Source organism: Takifugu flavidus, chromosome 1 (genome assembly GCF_003711565.1).
Source record: "Takifugu flavidus isolate HTHZ2018 chromosome 1, ASM371156v2, whole genome shotgun sequence".
NCBI lineage: Eukaryota > Metazoa > Chordata > Actinopteri > Tetraodontiformes > Tetraodontidae > Takifugu > Takifugu flavidus.
The window spans coordinates 26,388,430-26,405,558 of record NC_079520.1 but is presented as its reverse complement, the minus strand read 5'-3'; the positions used below and the strand labels follow the sequence as shown (position 1 = coordinate 26,405,558).

General features: G+C 45.8%; 3 protein-coding genes and 1 long non-coding RNA gene across 4 annotated transcripts; 1 reads left to right on the top strand and 3 right to left on the bottom strand.

Annotated features, from left to right (window-relative positions):
* Nucleotides 1-158: 158 nt before the first annotated feature.
* LOC130526992 (homeobox protein Hox-A3-like) lies at nucleotides 159-4,847 on the bottom strand. The gene is given in 4 exon segments (XM_057035007.1): nucleotides 159-1,405; nucleotides 2,199-2,310; nucleotides 2,312-2,563; nucleotides 3,407-4,847. Coding segments are annotated over 3 exon segments (828 nt in total). The 5' UTR covers nucleotides 2,468-2,563; nucleotides 3,407-4,847; the 3' UTR covers nucleotides 159-845.
* Nucleotides 4,848-8,621: 3,774 nt separating this feature from the next.
* Nucleotides 8,622-10,791, bottom strand: hoxb5b (homeobox B5b). Its single transcript, XM_057034986.1, has 2 exons — nucleotides 10,084-10,791; nucleotides 8,622-9,647 (listed from the first exon to the last, which is right to left on the bottom strand). The coding sequence occupies exons 1-2, from the start codon at nucleotides 10,676-10,678 to the stop codon at nucleotides 9,400-9,402; spliced, it is 843 nt and encodes a 280-aa protein (XP_056890966.1). The 5' UTR covers nucleotides 10,679-10,791; the 3' UTR covers nucleotides 8,622-9,399.
* Nucleotides 10,459-15,015, top strand: LOC130527032 (uncharacterized). The gene is made up of 3 exons (XR_008950921.1): nucleotides 10,459-10,666; nucleotides 10,798-10,880; nucleotides 14,756-15,015. It is a non-coding gene; the product is annotated as an uncharacterized LOC130527032 (long non-coding RNA).
* hoxb6b (homeobox B6b) lies at nucleotides 11,314-13,931 on the bottom strand. Its single transcript, XM_057035040.1, has 2 exons — nucleotides 13,074-13,931; nucleotides 11,314-12,150 (listed from the first exon to the last, which is right to left on the bottom strand). Exons 1-2 carry the CDS (start codon nucleotides 13,516-13,518, stop codon nucleotides 11,894-11,896), a joined length of 702 nt encoding a protein of 233 aa, XP_056891020.1. The 5' UTR covers nucleotides 13,519-13,931; the 3' UTR covers nucleotides 11,314-11,893.
* Nucleotides 15,016-17,129: the final 2,114 nt, after the last annotated feature.

The following is a 17,129-nucleotide window of genomic DNA, read 5'->3' as shown; positions in this document are numbered from 1 at the left end:
CGCGCGCATTTTCGAGCCAGGTTGACTCAAAATGACAGATTGTAGACACTTTTAGGACGGCGACGCCAAACACTGGCGCACTAATCCCGACAACACCGCGGGGAAATTAGCTGTGTGAATAACGACAGGGAGATTTCACATTACGCGTCATGGTTGTTCTGGACACGTCCGATGATACCATTCAATCGGCTTTTTATTCGGAATAAAGCGAAAGATTTTCAAGCCACCAGCAAATCTGTTAATTTTAAATAATCGTGGCAAACGTGATGTTGGTTTTACTCGGAATATTCGGTATAGACGTGCTGGGAATTCTGGGCCCTGTGCTGAGACACTTTCCACAACGCCAGTTCTGCACATCGCGATGAATTCGGTGATCCATCACGCTCTCTGTTTAAAGATTGACAGCCTGGGTGGCCCACTTTGCGCGTAAAGGAACAAAAAAAGGGCATTTTAGAAGCACGTAGTTTATTTTTAGTGTCATTCTGCGTCGAATTTAAGTGATTCTCGCGTATCTCGTTGTCTCCAGACATCGGGTTCGCCCTGGCCTCTATTTTAGTGCCAGTGTTATGTTATTGCGCGACTGAAGTGCGAGCCTAATTAAACGTAACAACTGCTGGATGGAATAGACCATTCCCCCCTTTAGGAAGACGATTTAGTCTGGGGAATTCTGCACATTTTTTCCCTCAGCTGAAGAAACATTGGCGTGGTTAATGCCAACATTTTGAACACAACAGAGCAACGAATGTACAATTAATATACCAATAAATACCAATAAATAATAGTTGAGACGGTTATTTTGGATTGAATTGTTCAAGGGAGTTTTCTACGAATGTGAGGTTCGCGAGCTACAGATGCGTCAGTTTCGGAGCCTGCATAATTCTGTCCTGAGTGGCGAACTGAGGGAAATAAAGCTCCAGGTTCGGGTCCGGGGCGTGTGAGCTGCCGTGCGTGTCGTACTGCGCATTTAGCTGCTGGTCATGCGCGAAACTGGGATATTTGGAACATTCTGCCGTAAACGCCGCCCGGGTCTGCGGTTGCTGGGACCTGAGCGGAGGGGAGGCCGGCTGGTAATCCCCGCCCAGTTGGACATAACCCAGGCTCGACAGAGTGGGGCTGCCTGGGGCGGAGGGGGAGGTCGGAGGTGAGGAGGAGGAGGAGGTGGTTCTGGCCGTGGCGAGGCCGTGCACTCGCTCGTCCTTCTTCTGCTTCATTCTCCGGTTCTGGAACCAGATCTTGATCTGCCTCTCTTGGAGGTTGAGCAGGCTGGCCATCTCCACCCGCCGCGGCCTGCACAGGTAGCGGCTGAAGTGGAACTCCTTCTCCAGCTCCACCAGTTGCGCACTGGTGTACGCCGTGCGCGTCCTTTTGGAGGCTGTCGCTACGGCCGAAGTTTTCTCGGTGCATTCTGGGAGATAGTTAGACAATAAAACTGTTGGTCAGAATATGGCGACTTATTCTGTTGTTTTTAATCCTTCGCCTGTTTTTATTTATTTATTTATTTATGGAGCTCATTAATGTGCACGGCAACAGACCCAGTCTGGGTACTGGGAATAAAAATGACTCTACCAAATTTGCGTTTCTGCAGTTTTTTCGCGGAAAAGCCAATAAAATAAAGCTTTATCTCTTTAAATCACCCTCGGAAAGGTAATTGCTCAGCGTAATTAGCCAGAATTTCTGAAAGCGACACAAGATGTGTCAATAATTAACTTCATACGCCTTTTCAAGACAAAAGGGTTTAACTACATACAGTGACTATAAAATAACTGTTTAAAGTTTTTGAACACAATTTCACGAGGAAACTGAATTGTTCAAACTATTGTGACGTTTTTTTTTTTACCCCTGTCAACAAAATAGACAATATTAAACATTTTATTGCGCCATTGTGGGATTATGAGCATTAATTAATTGATCATCAGCAGATTTTAGGTTAAACAAATACTTTTATTCATAATTAACTTACGTTTGCCTAAAGAAATGTAACTTGTCTGGTTGATTTCTATCGGTTTAATGCTGTCAAAGATGGTTTACTGTTTATTTTTCTATAGAAGATCATGGGCCTTCAACACAGTGGTCGCCAAACAGCCTGAAGATAACTTGTCGTCTTTCAGAATAAAATACAAGGTGAAGTCTCCTTTTTTGGGGCGGGGGGGGGGGGCAGAAAATAAAAAAGGGCCTTTTGCTCTTCACGTCACACAGACCTGCGATTCTGCTGCTGCTTTTCTCATCTGAGTGTCTGGACTCCTTCATCCAGGGGAAAATCTTCCTGTTCGCAGGAGCTTTGCTGTTCTGCTGCTTTGACCTCCGGGGAGTGTGCGCGCTCCGGCGTGCACGCCTGCGCCAAATGTGCGTGCGCGGCCGCCTGACGGGTGCAGCAGCTAAAGCCGGTGACATCAGCCGAAGGCTGGCTGAAGAAGTGCTGCTGCTGCGGCTGGAGGTCGTGTGCGCTGCCGTTTTTCTGCATTTCCATGAAATGTGCACCGGGCCCCCCCTGTTTGACCTTCTGGCGGAGCACTGGCAGCCAAATGTCACATGGCAGGTTTCCAGAGAGCCTCGAGCTTCTGGCCTGAGAGGATCCAGGCAAAAAAAAAAAGAGAAATTGAGACAGAATCAGGGAGGAGACCGCATGATCCATCTTATCAACTCAATAGTGAGCTGACATGAATAGCAACCCTCTCCTGTCTGCAGAAGCTAGGGGAAATGCCAGAGTCTGGGTTTAGGGTAAGAGGGAGAAAATAAACCCGCAAAATTACCCCAAAATTAAAATATATTTTCAAATTCACACCCCAGATGTTACTGTAAACCAGATGGTTTATTTATAATTTCACTACCAGCTAAAGAAATGATGGATGTTCCTTTTTTGCTCAGATAAATTGGATAATGGCAGCTAAAATAAATGTACACAGCTCTAATTACTCTACACGCCGACGTGTAGGCCCCCGCAAAAGAAATACATTTAATCTAAATATAAAAGTAAACACATTAAATTGCATTAGGCCCGTGTCTTAATAAATATCAGCCATTGTTGGGTTAATAGATCGTCCTGTCGCTAATATTTCCAAGCAGGAAAAATTAAATGTTGTATCACGAGCTCGTGAAAAAGTCATCAATCAAAAATAAATAATAAAAGACCAAAAAATAAAGGAGTCCAGTGAGCGCGGCAGCTGTTTTATGGCGCTTCAACAAAAGAGGAGGGGGGGGGGGAGAAGAAAAAGAATCAATTTCCCCACTCAGAATCTCTAACTTTAATTCCTCTGACGTTAAACAGAGGCGAATTATGAAGGCAGAGTTAAAGGAGAGGGAGAGAAAACGTCTGGAGGCATGCAGCTTTATGAACTCTGCATGAACCGCGGCTGGAGTCCGCCTCGTAAATCATAAAGACACATAAACCAGTGCGCGGCCGCCTTACCTTCAGCCTGCCCGCGTCCCGCACCGGAGCCAACGCGCCCGCGTCCCCGCTCCTTTCCCACTTCTTCCTGGGATAATCTCCCGGGATGAAATAATCCTGGAATAGGAAAATCGCGCCTTCCCGGCGGCGACGGTGCAGCAAAGTGGACAGCGCGTCTCCGGCTTTACGCCGCCCTATAGAATTTCTGCACACAATGTATGTGTGTGTGTGTGTGTGTGTGTATGTGTGTGTGTGTGTGAGGGAGACGGGAGCCCTTTCTGCTGATCATGCAAATGCTCATATGTTAATAACCCTGAGATAAAGATCAGACGTGTCTTATTTTTTAAGGCAAACCTGACAATTAGGTTAATAATGTGGCCGCGGAGGGGTTTGTACAAGGCAGAAATAATTATTTGAAGTGTTTTCACGCCATGTGTGGGGAGCCGCGACTGGTTTTTATATTTGAACACCTTTGGGTTCAGTAATGGGAACACAAACGGTTAAAGAGCACGAGCAGCTCCTTTATAATAGATGAAAACATCCCATTGAGGAGGCGCCATAAATCACTGACGCGCAGGAAGCCATCACTTTTTTCCTTTAACAAACCGGGGAGGTGACGTGGTTTCTGTAATGAAATCTATTTTTCATTTAAACGGGGGACCTAGAGTCGAAGGGTGCTCAGCAGCAGCCTTTACCTATAGATATATATACATATATAAGTTCAGACTCATCACCAATCAGTCTGATCAGCTGTAGCTGATCGATAAGCGATGCTTTGATCTCGTCCTAGCCGATCGCTTTGATCGGTTCTAAAAGGTAATATTTAACTGGCGGCGTTAATTAATGCTAATGAGCCGCTTTTGATCCGTGAGCCGTGCGTGGTGCCCGAATTTGAATGCGGGGTGACCCGATCGTTGCGCCACGTTCGTTGTTGGGTTTTTTGGGGGGATGAAGAACGAGCTAATTAAGTCATCAGGTAAAGAGTTTGTCTTACTGAGGAGGAGGATGGCTCAAAGAAGGAGCCATTACGTCTCTGACAAAGGATCCAGCCGTTTTAATTTAAAGTGTACGTTCACTTGTTAGACAGCATAATAATGACAACTGTGCTCCGCCAGGCTCAAAGCTCCGCAAATGTGAAATGACCTTTAGTGTCAGGGCGGCTTACGCGGACTGAGCTGCACATTACTGAATATTATTAAAGGCAGTTTTTCCTAATAAAGTGGTAACATTAATGTGTAAATGCGCCATAAATCTCACTAATCCCCAACAGTGGGCCGTAAAAAAGGGGCTGTATGAACACACAGGAAAACAGCAGTGAGGGTGCAGCCTTCGAGAGGTCACGTGATAGAAATTAATACAATAAATATGGATTTATATTTGATCCCGCAACGGTATTATTATCAGATGGGACTCCTTTTTTTTGCAACAATGAGCACACACACGCACACACACACACACACACACACACACCACACACACACACACACACACACCACACACACACACACACACACACCCTCTATTCAGCGTGCAGGCCTGCTGACAAATGCAAGCACGCCTCAACCTCTCTTGTCAATTAGCGGCGGGAACCACGTGTCCACAAGGAGGCGGATTTATGGCTCTGAATTAATTCAGAGACAGTTGAATCAACAGTGGTAACTTCATTTCCCACAACATAAGCAAGCAACAGCGCAAATAAATACATCAGACTGCGAATGCATTGCTAAATTTTACTTTAAAAAAAAAAAAGAAACCTCACAAAGGAACAAAACAGCTATTAAAATGTAAAACAAGTGTTCGTTTCGAGGGGGGAAAAATGAAATATTATTAAAACGTAGAGGAAGTGAACACCACAAACATCAGATAGGTGGTTAAATCAGCTTTGTTGGAGGAACTGAGATTATTTAGAGCAAAATCTGATAATGGTGGGGTGTTGTGGTCACTTTTCTGCACTTTTCCGGAGCAAAAACGAGTCGGACTTACTGTTTTTCCACGGCTCTCGTCTCGCAATCAGGGCGGCGGTCTGCTGGGAGTCCGCTGGAGCTGTTTGTTGAGATCCTCCTGGCTTCTTTTTTTTCCCATGGCGTGAAGTAAAACTCCTCCTCGACTACAGGGGCAGTGGGGGGTGAAAAGAAGACGAATGGTGAGGAGAACAAAGGCCCCAGCATTGAGGGCCCCGGCCTGCAACTTTCACACATGTCATATTCACCAACAATGAGAGGGAACCACTCCGAGGGCAACGCTGGACGGGCACTCACAACACGCTGCGGGCCCCCACTTGGCAGGAGCCCCCCCTCCGGGTGAAGGGTCATCACCTACATCCTCCCCAAGATGCGAATTTGCAGCGTCTGTCATGTTTACACAAATTCGGATCTACAGGGTGAATATAGATGACAGGTCATCAGAGCTGCAGCCGCCTTCATTTTTAATCAGCTTCAAATATTAAAACCGTAGAAGGTATCTTTCTAATTAGAAGCTAACGCCTATTTAAATATTTAATGCATCCTTAGGTTTCATAAACACAACAAGCTTGTTCATTCACACACTGTCAGGTTGTCCTTCATAAATATTCATCGTTCATTTGCTGTCGGATTTGATCACATTTGGCTGTTAAAGGTTTCACAACACGGACAAAATGTACAGTTATAAATAATAGAAAGTGTGACAGACAGTAACAAATCAAACATAAATGTTCTCGGTGATAAATGTGCACAGTTTTTCCTCCAAACATTGCTAAAAAAGTGTGTAATGTTAAAGCTGTTTACAGGTATATCCATCAACTTTATGCAGCTTTATTCAGGCTAATGAGCTATTTGGATTATTGTTTAACACCCCCAGTACAAAAAAGGCTTATTCTTTGGTCACAAATAAAACATAAACTTGTAGCTTTTAAAAAAAAAAAACTTGTCAGTCTCTTCTAAAGTGATTTTCTACTGATTTTTGCTGCCATTATATTAAAATAAACCCACAACTTTGACACTGTTGTTGGTCCAACATGCAACAAAGTATACAGTGAGCGCGATTCCAGCTGTTTCCAGGGGTCAAAAGGTCACCAGATAACTCCTTTTAGGCTGAGAGATAATATATCAAAGAGAGGGGAAAACGCGAGCCTTTTCAAGCAGACATGTTTCTCATGTGGAACCGATAGCTGCTACTAATGAGACACAAACCGAATCTGGATTTTAATCAATCGTCCCGTCTCAGAGTTTTATTGGGGTGGCTCAAACATAAAACAGATAAGGGAGGAGCGCGTGGCTGTGGTTTCTCCGTGTTCGGCTGTGACCTGCGCGCCCCCGGAGATGGAAGGAAGGGACAAGAAAGAAAACTCATCCATCATCGGTGCCGGTCTGAGGCGCCCTCTGCTGGCAGATCGCCCCCATCACAGCGGCCACCTCAGACCAATGGGGCCAGATGTTGAGCACCCCCCCCCCCCCCCACACACACACACACACGAACCGTGACATTCGTTACACATTTTTCAGCATTATGATAAATAAACCGGGATAGATTCAACGCTACCTCCGTAGAGGATTTAAAATCGTCTCTAACGTAAAGTTGGTTTGATTAATTCGATGCTGAATGAATGTTTTTTTTCTTAGTTACGCGGACATTAATGCATCTGCACGCATACATATACATTTGTTGTCAAAACCCAACGTGCAAATCAAGCTCAACAAATCACCGTGACAACTACATATTGGCTGTTACATTTAAGCGCAGCCGTAATTGGGAGAGCTCCATATTTCTCCGCATACACTTTCTGACGTGGTTCTCCATCGTGACAGTGCAAACTGTGAACTCCCCGCTTCCTCCTGACGCATCTGCGGCTGCAGCAGCTCGTCTAGTGACCCAGCGATGATCCCCGCCGGCATGAATCATGCATGAGATCCGGCTACAGATTACCCCTATCAATATGCAATACTCATTACGCTGCTTAAATTGCCACTTAATAGTTATGAATATGTGGAAAAATGCCGGGGACTCATAGCCCGGCACTGCTTTGAACTTATTTATTTTTTCCCCCTCTGAAATGACTTCGGGGAGACTTTAAAAATATTGCAGAAGTCTCATCACGCCTTTAGTTTCCTGAGGATAATGTCATTATGCTGTATTAGAGGCGGACAGACAATGCGCGCGGCCCACGCAGCCCCGACTCCTCTTTATGTGAAGCCACTGAAGCCTGCGTCCAGCTCACTGCTGTCCGGGACTTCACCTTTGGCCGCTCGGTGACTCCACACACGGGGATAAATCACTCCAAGAGCTCGCTCAAGTTCGTTTAATGGCGGCTCTATAAAGCCTGAACAAATTCTTTTATTTTCCTTCATATGTTCTGATTTATTTATTTTTTTAAATTCTTTTTTAAAGAATGAATTGTGGGCTTTCTTTCTGTTGCTCTGTTACATTTTCTGTCACCACGTTTGAGATTCAACTCAGGAAAAAAAAATTTTTTTCCTAAAGTGCCGACTGATTTTCTTTTAATCACTATTTCTTTAAAAATCTTCCAATTATTCAGCGCGTAAAAAGCGCCGCGGTAAAAAGTCCCGTGGATATTCCCAAACAACAACAACAACAACAACACAAATCAGCCACCAAGAGCCCAGAATGATTTTAATTTGTAATATGTTTGTAATAAAATTGCTGCCACAGTTTAGATTTTGAATGAAGGCGCCTTCCCTTCAACTTTTCCCAGCGTCTTTAAAATGTGGCCGAATATGACCGGACATCACTTCCGTCCCCGGTCCAGCCTTTCCAGTCCCATCCACGCAGTTAAGCCGTCACTTTCATTCAAGGTTGTGAATTATATTGTACATTGTCTACTCCCCAAAACCATAAAACCAACTTTATGGACCTCACGTGACTTTTCACCGTCTGTAAGTAATATAGGCCTATACGATCTTTGGCAAGGGGGGATTTTTTTTTAACCTCAGCCTCGCCTATGTACATGTAAGCCAAAGGCACGCGCGTGTATTTTCATATTTTTGGGATTTATCACCAGCAAATTTCCCAGCTGACAAACCCGCATCTGGGAGCAGAGTTCAGAGGAGGTAAGTCCGGACAGAGTTTGGATCTTTCTGTTTTCTGCGTAGACGAGAAAATAATCCCGTCGTTTTTTGGTTGTTTGTTGTTGTTTGGTTTTTTTTGCTGTCGCACTTTTGGAGATATGATTTGGAAAAGTCAGGGGGGCTTTCTTATGGGGGGGGTGGGGGTGCTCACTGACAACACAAGCGAGACGCGTTCAAAGCAAATGAGAGAAACTTTTATTTTCCAAGCGCTATGAGTTCACTTACAAATACAAAAAGCTTATTGGCGGAGGAACAAAGTAAAAAAAAAAATACTTACATCACTGCCTATCCACAGAATAACCCTTTGCACTAAAAGTTCATCACATTGACAGGTTGGATACATTTGCATTGATCATAATTAGTCCTAAACAATAATAATTACAGTAATAATTATAATAGATGCACAAAATCTCCTACAGCTACACATGGGCTCGTTTATGAAAGGATCTGGCCACAAGATCAAAAAGGAGCAGGAAAACTTACACCAAAGCGCTTTGAATGGCCTCCGGAGCACGTTACATTCAATGAGCAGCAGCATACGGTTCGGAAAGTGGATTTTCTCTTATCTGACTGTACAATGAATTTTACTCCTGTTAGACCGTCAAGAAGTCACAATGAAGAGCTCAAGTTGAAACACTTAAAAGAGAGAAAGAGGGAGGGAGACAGCAGAAGCAGGGACACTCAGACAATATTTACATCTCCTTTTGTTGTGTGTGTTTTTCTTTTTACCCAAATTACATACCTACGCTACGACGACAGTCAACTAAAATGGCATTTAAGACCACAGGATACTTTATTTCTATCACAACGGCATGCTCGAAGGTGCTGCGCTTTCAAAGCTTTACAGTACTCATGGACTCCTTTTCTTTTTTTCTCTTTTTTAACTATGATTTTGTCATGTGTTTTTTTGTTGTTGTTTTTTTTTTCTTAATCTCTTCTCCATAAAAGTTATCAGTTGTGGAAGGCGCTGCCCCCCGTCACAAGACTCATGCTTTTCAGCTTATTGTCCTTCTTCCACTTCATCCTGCGGTTCTGAAACCAGATTTTGATCTGTCTTTCGGAGAGACACAGGGCGTGGGCTATCTCTATCCTCCGCCGTCTGGTTAGGTACCTATTGAAGTGAAACTCTTTCTCCAGCTCTAGCGTCTGGTAGCGGGTGTACGCAGTTCGGGCCCTTTTCCCGTCAGGTCCAGTCATATCTACAATTTTACAGAAAATCCAGAAAATTAGCAGCTGCACCCAACAACAACAACAACAACAACAACGACGACGACTGACTGCTGATGACTCGATGAGGGATGGATAGGAAATATGAATTTGGCTGATGCACACAAGCATGCAGTATCACGACAAATAGCAACGCCGCTTCTCTTTCTGCCATCTCGGTCTTTTCTGCGGGTTTTTGCGGGCACTCAAACGCCCGAACCCCCGCCGCACGAGCCCGTCCTCTCCCGGGCTGCAGCGGCAGTTAACCTCAACCCCTCGGAAAGCAAACAACGCCATAAAGACTTTACAAACACTGCCCTTTAATTCCAATCATCCACACCAGCCTGCTCACCCATTCACCACATGACAGATTTATGACGCGCTCAGACTGACACCCCTCAAAAGCAAATATTAGAAGTGGAAATATACCATGGCTTATGTGCAGTTTCCGCATCCAGGGGAATATTTGCGGCGTTTGGCAATCGTTTGATGTCGGAGTGGAGGAGGTGGCGTTCTGGTCCTGGTGCTGCTGCTGCGCCCGGGGAGCCGCGCCGGAGCCGCCGCTGCTGTGCGCTCCTTCCTCGGTCTCGGAGGCGGCGGTGGCGTCCTCTATCTCCGTGAAATGCGCCCCATTGCTTTTGTTCAGAGCGTTGCCACCCGAGGTCGTGCTCCGGTCAGAAGGAGGAGAGGGGCTTTTTAGTTCCAGCGCCTCCCGGCTGGCCGTGGCGCACGACGGCGGCACCGGATCTGGGGACGAGAGCGAGCAGTTGGGCGTCTGTCTGTAGCGGGCGTCCGGCGCGAATCCGCGGGCATCCTCTCTCACGGCCCCGAAGTGGCCGCCGGTGTTGGTGCGGTTCACGGTTAGGTCCATGCCATTGTAGTTGTAGCCGAAAGACCCGGAGTGCATGGTGCCAGGGTCTCTGAAGGAGCCGCTCACAGCGCCGTTAGTCCCATAATTTAGTAACTGATAGTCGGAGCCATTTGGATAGCGCCCTGAAAACGAGTTTACAAAGTAAGAGCTCATTTGCTTGGATTTTTAAAGCCTCGATTTGTAGATCTTTGTCGCTATAATCCTGTGTGCTTGCACGATTTATGGATGCAATCATGAATTATAAGCAATGAAGCCCTACTGTACTTTGCCAGGTATGCGGCCAAATATGGGAGAGCGTTCGGGAATCACGTGCCTTTGTTGACCAGTCGTAAATCCTCACTGATGACTTCAAGAGGTAATTCATGCTCCATGGTTACAAATGATGACGAAATAATGGTCGTTAGGCTCCAGTCAATGGTGCCTCCCCGCTGCGCCCCGGAGAGCCGTGCGGGCTGAGAGCGCCATCTTCCGGACAGTGGCGGTAATGCCTACTGGGACGCGCTGTCAGGGCCCGGAATCATCCATCATTTATGTAACATGATGAGAATATGGGCCACAAAAGACTCAGATAAACAGATAATTGAGATTTATCAACTATTCGCAGCTTTACTCACAAAACCTCCAGTTCAAATGAATTTATTCGTTACTTTTTAGGGGAATTTTATGGGGTTATTGCCCCCCAGAATTAAAGCGCTCATCACAACAACCTGAATAATCGTAAAATAGCCGTGAGAGCAACATTATGCATTTATTGACGGCCACACAAATGACGTCACAGGATGTTCCAATATACATCAAAAAGCCTTTATTTATTTATGTACAATTTTCTAAACAAAATATTGCACAAGTATCCAGATGTGCAGTGACCACAGATAAACAACAATAAATAACATGTAACATTTCTCGTCTGTACACATGGAAGTGAGAATGGCACAGCTGTAAACACCAAGCCTACAGACTATTATAGGACAACTACGGCACAAGGTGGACAGTGAAGGACAAAGCCTTTTAATGTCATGAGGACAAAGTGTGTGTGTGTGTGTGTGTGGAGTGGGGGGGGGGTGAAACAATATTCACGGGAACAAAACTCAGTAGGCCGGTGGCGATGAGGTAAGGTCAGTCAAAATCTAAAAAAGTATTTACATTTTGGCGGATTTGCATAGTCCCCTAAATAAAGTCACGAGCACAAGGACGAACAGAGGAGGACCTGGCTGCAGCAGACACCGTTACCGTGCAGATACTCACATAAGGTCTAGCACTCTACACGTCTCTAACATGTGATTTGCGCCACTGTATCTACAAAGAAAATATCCCCATTTTTAATTTTAGCAGTGCGCGTCCCCGTTTTCCACCCCAGTGTCCTGTATTTTAGCTCTTTTTCTCCGCCTCTTCCTCCTCTTCGGGCGTCTTTGAGGGGTTGAGGAGTTTGTTCTCCTTTTTCCACTTCATCCTGCGGTTCTGAAACCAGATTTTGATCTGTCTCTCCGTCAGACACAGAGCGTGAGAGATCTCTATCCGGCGTCTCCGGGTCAGGTAGCGGTTAAAGTGGAACTCCTTCTCCAGCTCCAGGGTCTGGTAGCGGGTGTAGGTCTGTCGGCCCCGGCGACCACTGTTGCCAAACGGACCTGGAAGAAAAAATTGAAAGATTAATGAAAACATAAAATAAAATAAATTGTTCTTACTCAGGTCTGTTGATTGTGTTAAAACTAACGCGAGGAACTAAGCGAAAGAAAACAAAATAAATCTCTCTGCTGTTTTTTTCTGTTTGAAAAGAGTCTCATGACATTCAAATATACTGTCCTGTTGTGTTTGTGTTATGTTATAATAGAGCACTGACTTGCAGGGCATTAGATATTTTTAAATATTTTATGTAGAATCGACGCAAGGCCTCTTCCGATGGCGCAAACGCCTCAGCGTGGCATTCAGTAACATTCATTTATTTAAAAACACTTATGGATTTAGAAAAGCCCGGCTGATTTATTTTGTGCAATTTAGGCGTGAGCTCACGTTGCACCGTGTTGGCTGTGTTGTTTGTATCATTTAATATTCATAAAAGGTTGTGCGTCAACGTGACTTCGAGGCTTTTCCCTCCACATCAGAAGTGACCTACAGTGGACAGACTCAGGGAATTATACTCAACGAACATCTTACTTTTTAATTTAAAGCAAATCGCGGTTTAATTAGTTTCCCTGGTGCTTGTCGGGGCCCGCGGTTGCGGGGGTGCCATGTGACACAGTTAAGAGCTTTAAGTTGGAGCTTGTCTCACGTAGGCCAAGTCTGTATGTGCGTGCGTGTGTGCGCGCGTGCGGCGGCGTATGTATGCAATGGTGATGTAGCGGCATAGACCCCGAGGGCGCGCGCAGACCTCAGCACGGCGATCTTAAAAATTCTCCTCCGCGCCCTTCCTGTTATTTCCGCGCGTATCCGCGCAGGCTTCGGGCTCATCCGTGGCCGACAGGACGCACACTTGGTCACGCGGAGCGGCTCGCGGCGCCCCTGCGCTCCCGCGGCAACGGCGAGAGTTTAAACGTGCACTTCGCGTACTCACCGGCCGAGCAGGCGTTCATCCTCTGCATCCACGGGTAGATGAGCGTGGACGACTTGTCGTCTATGCTGCTGCCCATGCTGACGCTCTGCTCCGGGCACTCCACTTTGCGCTGCTGATGCTCCTGAGTGACAAACAGCGGCTGGTCGTCGCGGCTGGAGAACGCGCACGAACCCTCCGTCTCTTTGTAGAAAGTCCCCACCGGGTTGTATTCGCAGGGCGCTCCGCCACCGGCCCGGCCGTAGATGGCCGCTGCGCCCGTCTGCTGGTAGTAGGACGCCGGGTAAACCTTCTCTTGCATGTTGGCTGCTCCATATGTGGCCGCGTTCGAGTAGTGTCTTAACGGATCGGTGTATCCCGAGGAATATAGCGGTATCTGACCCAGGAGAGAGTCCTGTCCTCCCGGTAGAGACACGGGAAAAGTTGAGTTTACAAAATAGGAACTCATTGGGTGGACAACGGGGTGTATATACTCCGGAGGAATATGATTTGTTGTCTTTTATAGTCCAAGTGGTTTTGCCATTACTTTATCCGAGATTTGGTTTTTGCTGTAAGGGGGGGTTGCGAGGTGCCACTCAATACCGAGGGGAAGTGTACCATCTGATCAACCCCTGGCCAATCACCGCCGCCTGTGCTTACACTATTGCACCCATGGGGGGCTCTTGTTGCGCGCTGGGGTCCCCGGTGAATCCAAGTGAAGCGCTCGAGCCTGTCGGTCTTTACGCACGCGTACGCACACAGATGCTGCGACTTATAAAGACGCATGTGGGCCGAGAAACAAACAACATGTTTCTCGGTATCAAACGGGGCAACGTTCACGGCAAAGGCAACAGACGGACCTCTCGATAATGGGACGCGTGCACTCTCCCCCCTCTCTCTCTCCCACCCTCTCTCTCTCGCTCTCTCTCTCTCTCTCATACACACACACATCTCAAAACAAAAGAACACACCGCGTATTATTTTCATTTACGCACAAATATTAGCCCAAGGTCTCGCCTTCTCTTCCTCCTCCTCCTCCTCCTCCTCCTCCTCCTCCTCCTCTTCCTCCAACCTTCACTTGCATTTTCACATTGTCACATTTTCGAGGGTCCAATTCACAAATTCACAAACGGAACTCGGTTTTCTGGATTCGGTCGCCAAACATCCAACTAACAGCCCCTCCGAACGCGCGCAGCGGACCCAGCAAATGTCCCTTCATGAGGACAGACGCTTCCACACTCATGATCATCACCGCCTCCATCATCATTATCGTCATCATATTCAACGCTGATCAGCTGTGAACGGGTCCCTAAACTGTGTAAAAGATCAAGAATTATTTCATTTACAAGCAATCACACAGGTGCATAATTCGGTAGCGCTTTGTTTGATTCAAGTAAATCAGCCTTATTGTCCAATATTAATACACTGATAGGTAATCGGCCTTTTGCTCAATCATATCAAAATGTCTGATTCTGAAGTTAAAATGCTTCATTTATAGTTATTAAATAGAAATATTAAATACACGTAGTCGTGTTTAATAGTATTTGTACAGTTTTATTTATTTCATGTATCGTCATTCCACATGAATATGGAGTTAGGGTTCTGTGCTTTCACTATAATGTGCATTTTAATTGACTGGAATGTTTAAACCGCCAGGAATGTGGCACAAACACAATCGGATTTTGTGCTCTTGTCTTCCGACACAGATTTGGCTCCTGGTGTAAAAGTCCAACATATGGAATACGCCGAAATCCTCATCAAATTCATCCATCTTTGGCTCCAGTAAGTAGACGCAGCCGCCTCTCGAGCAGGCCTGCAGCTGCTACACATCTGGCAGATGCCAATTCATGACACTCACGCCTGAACGCCAAGGAACGGGCTTGAAACGACACGAAGAAAACCCACAAAAAACGCTCAAGACGGTCATTTTTGTTAAACTTTATTAACCATTAAATGTTTATCCGAATCTCCCCGTTTACCTTCATGACTTTTGACATGGTTACAGTCTAAAATCAGACGATCCAAACCCCATGAACATATTTTAAGCTTTGAAGATGTCGCCGCTTTTGCTAAAATATGACCTAAAAGATGAGGTCTGAGGGGGTAACAAGGCCTGTAAGACCCGCACCACCCGCACCACCCTCACCACCATCATCAGAGTCATCCTCTCTGGCCTGCTGCCACTCCTCATTAAACACCCTCATTAACACAGGCCCCACGCGTCAAAACTTGTTTTCTTGCACATTTCTGCGCAAATATCGATGCGCTGGCGCGTTGGAAACCCACATCTCCGCAGATAAACGCAAATGTAATTACCCACACACACACACACACACACACGCGCGCGCAAGCTACCTAAACGATGCCTGGGCATTGGGCATTCCTTAAAGGTTGACCTTTTGGTTTTCAGGACGGTCAACAGCAGGCCGGCCTGCCTGTCTGCCGCGCCGCTTCCGCCGCCGCCGCAGCGCCCCAGCGGCGCGCACTCCATCGCCATCACGGTGCCCTTACCTTTGTTGATAATCCATCATTCCCTGCGTGGGTGCCACTCCGCGGAAGCTCCTCTCGCCCGCTCTCCCCAAATTCCCCTACTTTGTTCAAGTGATTTCAGGAAAGTAATCCCACCGTCCAGGAGTGTGTTGATCCCTCATTTTCAGGAACATACAAGAGTCACCATTAACACGGCGCGCACGGGCAGGGCGAACGAGGCTCTCCATCGCCCGCATTTTTTTTTCCCTCTTTGGAAAATTACGCACGCACGGCGGCCAAGAACAAGCGTGCGTACGCGTAATGCATATACAAAGAGCAAAGAAAAGCTTGTGTTACTAGTGTTAAGTGAATGAGCGCAGGAAAACAGCAGCTGCAATATAACCTCATGGGAAATAAGTTCCCATTCCTGCTGTCCACATGACCGCCAACAACCAATCCCGGAGCCTGGCGAGTCGTAAACTTCCATGGCAAAGTTGTAAATTTTAATAAACAGCAGCCGTTTTTGTGCTTTGGACGCCGCTCTCATCGCCATCTTTATTCCCCACCAGGCCTGAAATGTTTAAATTTAATACGGGGTAATAGGGGGAAAGATGTGAGGTTGATATTGTTGCTCCCTGCTTCAGCTCCACGTTTGCGTTCAGGTCTGTAGCTGCTTCTTCTTCTCTGCTGTGGTGACTCACACACTCGAATCGTAGAATATTTAAGGATTTTAGGCGAAATCTTATCTGAAACGGTCGCTTTTTCTTTCCATTTCTTTCTTTCTGAACACACTCTCCAGTCGCCGCGTCATCTTTGCGTCGCAAACGTGGATGAATTCAGTTTTTTTTTCCTTTCGGGCCAGGATATTTCCTGCATCGTGACCTCTGGAGAATCTCTTAATCCTGCGCTGGAAATTAATTTGGACTTTGAGCTTGCAGGCAAAGGAAGATGGGAGTCACATTCGGCTGACTGCAGACCTCGGGGAGATTTTAAAGTCACCAGAAACTTCTAAACTGCACATTTTCCAACTTTAAAGCATCATAAGGACTCATTTCATAGCCGAGGCTCGCACGCGGCCAATCTTCAGGCAAAAATCCCTCATTCGTTGATACTTGTTTCCGTTTCTCTTTGTTAAAACCCTTTTTCCCTTTGCATCCCTCTGATTTCCGACATTTATAGAGGCAATAAAACCATAAATTCCTGAAGCGCCCTTTCACCTCCCTCTCACACTTTGGTTTGGGTTTTTTAACCCGTTAGAAACATAAAGTCCACCAAAACTGTTTTCTTTAAAATTCTTATTTTTCTACGTGTTGTTGTGGACGTAAAAAAACGTGGCCGCATTTGAAAAGTATTTTCACATTTAAATAATATTTTCGTTATTATTCCAAAAGTTTCAACTCCATTGTTTTGTTTTAACACGGATGTTTTTTTAAAAATAAAAATAAAAAAATACCTGCAGGCCCGTGAAACTCTAAATTAGGTTGTTTTTAAAAAGAATAAATCTTCTGTAGACTTAGGCCTTAATAAATATATCAAATTAAATTAATTAAATCATATTTGATTGGTTTTAATAATTTTGGAAGTTTCAAGGCCCTCTCTTTAATTTACAGA